Source organism: Aplysia californica, unplaced genomic scaffold (genome assembly GCF_000002075.1).
Source record: "Aplysia californica isolate F4 #8 unplaced genomic scaffold, AplCal3.0 scaffold00083, whole genome shotgun sequence".
NCBI lineage: Eukaryota > Metazoa > Mollusca > Gastropoda > Aplysiida > Aplysiidae > Aplysia > Aplysia californica.
The window spans coordinates 394,937-402,530 of NW_004797353.1; the positions used below are offsets into that span (position 1 = coordinate 394,937).

The following is a 7,594-nucleotide window of genomic DNA, read 5'->3' on the forward strand; positions in this document are numbered from 1 at the left end:
CCCCCCAACCTCCTCCTCCCCCAACAAACTCAATACCCTACAACTCTATCATCAAACACAAGAAACATGCCATGCAACTCTATATCACAGGTACAAAAAGCACAATTCACACAAAACATTACGCTAACAAACGACAGGCCTTCAATAAAAGAAAAAAAAATTTTTTGAAAAGGAGACAAAATGAGTAAATCATGATAAAATATATATATTATAATACCAATGCCGCATCCCAAATATTAAAGTTCCAAATTTTGTAGAATTTTTCGTGCAACCACTGAGACCATAAAAATAGATACGAAAAATAAAAAATAAAAAATAAAAAATTGAATATGTTTAAAAGTTTCCATGGATTATAATCCCATTTTGTGTCAAAACATTTCTTTTATTCTTTTATTACCACTTTCTTTGTACAAACAGCAAACGCAATCAGCAACCAACAAACATGCAATCAATCAAATCTGTGACACAGAAAAAGTTCTATTTGATACAAATGAAAGTTAGAAGATGACAAACACAGTTCTCACTATCATAAACCAGAGGACAACAACGCAAGTTGCAGTCATGCATAAGAACTGAACCAAGGTCACTGAGTATATGTAAATGTATGAAATCAAGTTAGTAAACGATAATGGTTGATGATGACGAAGATGAGAAAGATGAATGATTGATTTTTATTTAGTTCAGTATAACGAGTCCAAATGATAAATTACCAGGTTTGGTCAATTTATTGTTCTGACCTCATTTCGAGAAAAAAAAAATTTCATTATAAACAAGTTCCTTCAAGTCCTAGGCCCAACTTGGTTCACATCCCACATTCAGTATGACATACAGACAAAATCCTCAAAACTGTGCAAAATAGAATTTGAGAAAAAAAATAAACGACTGAAGAAATTGGTACAACAACAAAAAAAACGGAAAAAAAACAAAACAACCAAACAAACAAAACTAGAAGTACAAGAAACAAACACTAACAGTCATATTCCCAGAAATTAGTTACACATCTATAAAGGCCAACAACATCTAAGGAGGAAAAAAAAATAAAGCTGTGCTGTAGAAAAATACCTCAATATTTTTTGCCAAGATTGCCTCTTTTTCATTTTCCTGTAAACATTAGTGTATTAATTGTAGACATCAGAGAGGAATTAAAGCTTCAAGACAGAGTTACACCACATAATTTTGCTATTTTGCAAAATTACTTCTCCATTACTGAAGACTCCAGCAAAAGTAGCGCTGGGCATCATCATACAACTCAAGGGTTCCTCCCACCCTCCTCAACTTCCGAGTAAGAGATGAGAGAGGGTTTCAGCCACACAGGTAATTCGGTCATCACTTGCATATACCACAAGCTTTGTATAAGTGACTATGCTACCTTGCAAAGCTGCTCAATATTTTTCTCCAAACTCCAGAAGTTTTTTTGTTTTTTTCTTAGCGGCAAGTTCTGCTTGTGGGAAGACAATAATGTTACAATGTTTAAGCATGCAATACTGGTACCAAAAAAATGATGATTTCTCAGATCATCATGTTTTATGTTCCAACAACAAATTTTTCCAGCGGAGAAGTCATCTAGACTATATACATAAAATGTGGAAGTGTTAACATTTTTTAATAAACTGCTTTTATAACAGTTTGTCCTTAGGTAGAGTTGAAATGAAGCTACAGCATCTTCCCCATAAAGAGAAGATCCAAGTACAGACTGGTATCTTTGCTTCTGGACCGCATTGCTGAGAGTCCCTCGGTAACTGTCACGGAGCTAAAAGATTCAGCTACTCACTGAGACAGTGTCACACGTACCAACAAACACCTGTTTCTGCAACAGCGGTGTCAAACCTACCATCATTCACACCAAGGCAGTGCATGGCTACCCGCATGGTAGCGACAAGCTTAATGAAAAGAACAACAGGCTTACAAGATGGAGAGATAAAAATGGCGTCACTACACGTCTTTCTAATTTAAACCACAACTGACGGTAGAGGAAAAGAAAAACACACACTGTTGCAAAAGTGAGGCACTCCAGATCCGTCAAACAGCAGCATGGCGATTTCTAGCTAAAAAAAATCACTGAGAAGGAACAACAAAGCTGGAGATGACAAAGATGGAAAGAAATGTACACATACTTGAGAGCTTCGTCGATGGCCGTTTGGTCGGCACTCTCCTGCTCTCTGGCCAGACGCTCTCTCTCAAACTCCTCTCTTTTGCGTCTCTCTTCCTCCATGTGCCGCTGTACTCGGATTTCCTGGGCTCGGCGACGTGCAAGGCGACCACGGTAGTGAGACTGTGTAAAAATGATCAGAGCGAGTCATTTGACGGAAACACATCAAAGATTAAAATATTTAACAAATATTTAGTTCTAGTAAGTTTTGTAGTTTTTTTTATAAACAGTGAGGTCTTCAATTTTAGTGGTTTTAGTAAGAGTTTTATGGCACTTGCAATACAAATAGTAAGTGCTGAGTGATTAGTGATGTTACCAGAGAGTAACATACAAAGAAAAGAAGGAAGAGATACAAGAACGATAGATGTTTGATAGGAAAGAAGTAGTAAACCACACCAGAGCGCCCGCCAACCACCCATACAGCAAAGTGTGCTTATAGGAAAGAAAAACAAGCTTGTTTAAGAAGGCAATACTGTGATCCTCTAATACAAAAAAAAAAGTCCATGACTTCTCAGTTCATCCCGTATCCAGACTAACTTAGCAGAAATCTCAACAATTTTGTTCTGAGAGAAAGAAAGATAGACAGAATTAATAAAGAGGTCAGAGATGAGGCCCCGCAACTGAGTTACCAGTCAATTCTGGTTCACAAAGAATATCAAGCAGCATCGAAGAGAAGGTCTCTAGATGAGTGGTCACCTAGGTGGATCATTGAGAAAGACATGTTAACACTCAATCAAAACAGGACGCTGAGGGCTACAAGCAGCAAGACTAAGAATTTGAAAGTTATTGCAGTCAACTTAGCATTATGTGATGTTACCATTGTATGCAGTGAATGGAAGCATAATATTATTGTAAACAAAATTCCCTCTTGCTGTAATAAAAAGTTTTACAGCACTTGCAACACAGGTCATTTTAGTGCCGAAGATAAAAAAGCGTTACAAGAGAGTAACAAACACACAAAAAAGAAGAGATAAGGGCAATAGATATTTGATAGGAAAGCAGGAACAATCCACATTATTAGACTACCCACCAACACCCACTCACACAAAATCGCTACAGGAACAAATAGAATTCATTTTTCTTCAGTTAGGAAAAAAAGAAGTCACTACCAAAGTCAACGAGCTGAAGTTAATCAATTCAAAAGAGCAAACAAAAGTTTGAGTGATGATTTTTGCCGGTAAAGATGGAAGAAGAATACCACAGAAAAGCAGCCTCCTTGACAGCACTTCAGACTACATATCAAAAAGGATTCTATCTTTGAGATACAAACCTGTAATACAACAGCTGCTCTCCTTTTGCGCAGAAACTCGAGCCTGTGCCTGAAAGACCGGAAGCTGTCTTGCAAAATGAGAACAGCTTCTCGCTTCTGTTGGTAGCCTGGAGAGACGCACGACATAGAAGGGTTGAGCAGATTTATAAACAAAATCTATTCTATAAATATTGTCTTGCTGATGTCGTTGTTGTAGATTCATGAAAGAGAGGGGTGCGATTGGGGGGGGGGGAGAAAAGAGGGGCGACGATAAAGGGAAGGGAGAGAGGGAGTGAGAGAGAGACGGAGGAGGGAGAGAAAGTGAAAGAGAGGGAGGAGGAGAGAGAGAGAAGGGTGGAGAATATATCTGAAACATATATTAAGTGTTAGTAAATCAATAATTACTCACTCCTGTAGCAGAAGAATCCCCTCCAAACTTTCTGAATAAGCACAGCCTTCCTATGCAGCAAGCGCTGTCTGCGCTCTTCCAGGGGTTCAAACACACTGTTCCTCATGAAGACCTGCGAGAAAGGGAAAGTTACATGGTTTGTTAGAGCTGTTGTTATCAATCCATGCTTGCCTTAGTAAAAAGAAGCACATTAACACAATAATGGCCATGTAAAGTACTGAAAAGAAAAAAAAGCAAAATAGACAGACAGACTAAAATATCTGAGATGAAAAACGAATCAAGACCTACCCTCCAATCACTTCCAGGAATGTGACAAAAAGTCATGAATCAAACAAAAATAGTAGACTGTGAAGAGGAGGAACTGTCGATGCAGAGTCTACAGTAAGTACTTAAGGTAACAACCACATTCCCCTCGGAAGAATATTAGGTCAAACAGCAGTAACACTAAAGGAGTACCAGAGGCAGACCACACCAGGGTGACATATGACCTCAGGCACAAGTGAGAAAAGGTAAGGGAAAACAATCATAAATGGGGAAAAAATTTCACAAAATAGTAAGACAGAAAAGAAAGAAAAAGAAATGTCAAAACCAAAAAACAATGAAAAGAAAGAAAAATGTGAACGAATGAGAATTTGAGGTGGAATGGGCACTTTGGCACGAATGTGCGTGCACATGTACACCCACCCATCTACCCACCCGCACGCGCGTGCACACGCACACGCACACACACACACACACATCCCCCGTACACACACACACACACACAGCAAAACAAAATAAATAAATACACAGGCAAACTAGCATACATACACCTGAGTACACAAAAACACACAAACAAAAACATAGACACAAACACATACACACAAATACACAGACAAACCAACATACATACACACAACAAAGTCTACATGCAGCCTTCACCTTTGTCTTGCCCACTTGCCACTCCGTCTTGGGCAGTTCCAGGGCATTCAGAATGACCTTCACCGCCGCTCCCGTGGCGTCACCCCCCTGCGACCCTTGGTCCAGGAGAACGCCATACTTGCTGAGGAACGTGTCGATCGGGACATGGACCGGGTAGCCCTGAGGAGAAAGATGAGGAAAACTGTACAGACAGAAACTGTTTTTGTCTCACTGTTTGAGTAAAAGAGAAGCACACTGACAGATGTATAGCCATTTACAAAGGAAGATTATTTTTTTCATAAAAGTTACTTTTATGAGTCTGTCTTTTAGTTTTAGTAAGTGTTTTACGGCACTTGCAACTCAATAAGGTCATATAAGTGCCGAAGATTAAAGGTGTTACAAGAGAATAACAAACCCCAAAAAGAAGGAGGGGAGATAAAGACGATATATGTTTGATAGGAAAGAAGAAGCAAACCACACCAGAGCACCCGCCAACCACCCACTGAGTCTGTCTGGGGATGTTCACAGCTGTAGTACATACTTTGAGGTTCTAAAAATTCAAAGGCTTTTTACATTAACTTAGAGGACTATCAATTCAGGAATGAATGCTTTATTTTTTTTCTGATGCAGGCATAAATAAGCACTGAAAACTGACACTGTATACATAGAGACTCTACTAAGCATTCCCATCATTTTTTTCCACCACATCAACCGGGTTTGCTGCTTCCAATGAGTCAGCACAAATACGACTTTACAGTTCTTTCGTCAATACCACTGGCACCAATGGTGTAATGGTTACACCTTTTAACATTTCATGCAGACGACTTGCAGTAAATTCCCCCACAGAGAAGATGATATTTCATCTAATAGCTCTGTCTGACTACAAGGATACTGTATCCATATTGATCAGCCTCTGTTGGCTGAGACTGAAGCAGCCTGCCTCATACTTAATTATTCATCTAAATTACATTATTGAGAACATAAAACATTTTCAATCTTGCAAATCACAATTATGACAAAAAAGTATCCTTGTCCATACCTCTCGTTTGATGCGGATAATATCCAGCATTCCTGAGTAGCGTAACTGCTGCAGCACCTCATTGGGCTGGTAGTCATTCGGACGCTTCTGGGAGTTGGGTTTCAGGCAACGAACATACCTAGGGGTTGGAGGGTATTATAAAGATCAGTCAGACAGTATTTTACAACAAAAAAAGAAATGAAAACAAAATGGTATAGGTTTAATGCCCCTTGTAACACTGAAAGGTTATTTAACAGGCAACAAATTCAAACTTAACGTCCATCTCCGATAGGTCCAAGCAAAAAGGGAAAATTTGTAGGGTGCCTTTCCCTGGGATGCATAGTCTGGACTTAGCTGAGTCTCAACCCACCACCCACCCCCCTCCAAACCCCACAACCTCAAAATTATAAATGTGGTAGCCTAAACCATTAGTCTAGCATCACTAGAGGGAAATAATGGGGAATGAGCAATGCTTCTACATATAGCATAATAACAAATATTATTGATAAAATTAATCCGATAACTGGCCTCTCCCAACACCACTTTCAACTCATCAAATACTGGTCTAGCTAGCAACAACTGTGGAAACTGATCAAGCTTGAAAAGAATTTATGCACCATCATAAGCAGACTTAACATTTTCTTTGCATTTGCACATAACCCAAATGGCTGCTGTAGCTTTCATATTGCATGAGGTAAAAAGCAAGCAAATGATCCATCTCCTCCGAGAGATTCCTCCTGAACTTCTTACCATGGATTGGTGAGATCCAGCACATCCACCAGTGCACTGAGCTGGTGTTTGAAGGTGTCCCCGACAGTTGGTTTGCTGCGGGATGTGCGCGAGATGGTCTGACGACCTTGCAGGAACTCCAGGCGAACACCAAGCAAATCCTGAACACAGACAGTTTAAAAATGGTCAAAAGAAAGAATGACTCCCAAAATATATGTCTGCTTTTCATAGGAGTTTAATGCTTTACTTTTTACACATGTATGTGGGTGTGCTTGTGTGTGTGTATTAGTGTGTGTGTGTGTGTGCGTGTGTGTGTGTGTGTGTGCGTGTGTGTGTGCGTCATGTGTTGTGTATGTTTTCTGTGTGTTTCTGTGTGTGTGTGTGTGTGTGTGTGTGTGTGCGTGTAAGTGCATGCGTGTGTGTGTATGCGTGTGTGTGTGTGTGTGTATGTGAGTGTTAGTGTGTACATGTGCAGCCTCCATGGGAACTTAATTGACCTGAAATCAAGTAAAGTCCTGGTGTTGCAATTGCCAGCAAACGAAGAAAAAAAAGAATAGACAAAAACAAAGCAAAGGAGGACACAAGTTTAACAACAGGTAAGGAACATTTTTTAAAATCTACTAGAATTAGCAAACCCTTACATAAATATACCAACTTGAACTTGACACAGGTTGTATAGTAGTGGTCTGTGAGTAAAATCAACAGAAAATATATAGAAATTAGAAAGAGAAAATGGAAGTGGACTGAACACACCTTGAAAAAACTGAACACAAACATTAACATAACTCACTCAGCCTTAAGATGGAATTCACGAGGAAAGAAAAAGAAAGAAAAGCCTAAAAGTTTTTGGAGGGGATTGGATTCAGACCTTAATAAGACGGTATACAGCTGGACAGAATTGAAAACAGTAGCCCAGGACAGATGTTCATGAAAAGCTCTTTTTGGTGGCCTATAGTCCGGCATGATGTGACAAAAGTTATTGATGATGATGATGATGATGATGATGATGATGATGATGATGATGATGATGATGATGATGATGATGATGATGATGATGATGATGATTAAATTAAATACACATAACATATTCAAGTCTCCAGTATTTTTTATGTTGTACAATGATGATGATGATGATGATGA

At 39.1% G+C, this 7,594-nt stretch overlaps 1 protein-coding gene across 1 annotated transcript in view; it reads right to left on the bottom strand.

The window, feature by feature from the left end:
* Nucleotides 1-6,615, bottom strand: part of LOC101862252 (myosin-I heavy chain) — a gene marked incomplete at its 5' end in the record, with an annotated part of 43,475 nt that extends 36,860 nt beyond the window's left edge. The window contains 7 exon segments of the mRNA XM_035968796.1: nt 1,063-1,101; nt 2,115-2,272; nt 3,420-3,526; nt 3,808-3,919; nt 4,729-4,887; nt 5,747-5,864; nt 6,476-6,615. Of these exon segments, the coding sequence (XP_035824689.1) occupies nt 1,063-1,101; nt 2,115-2,272; nt 3,420-3,526; nt 3,808-3,919; nt 4,729-4,887; nt 5,747-5,864; nt 6,476-6,615 (833 nt within the window).
* Nucleotides 6,616-7,594: the final 979 nt, after the last annotated feature.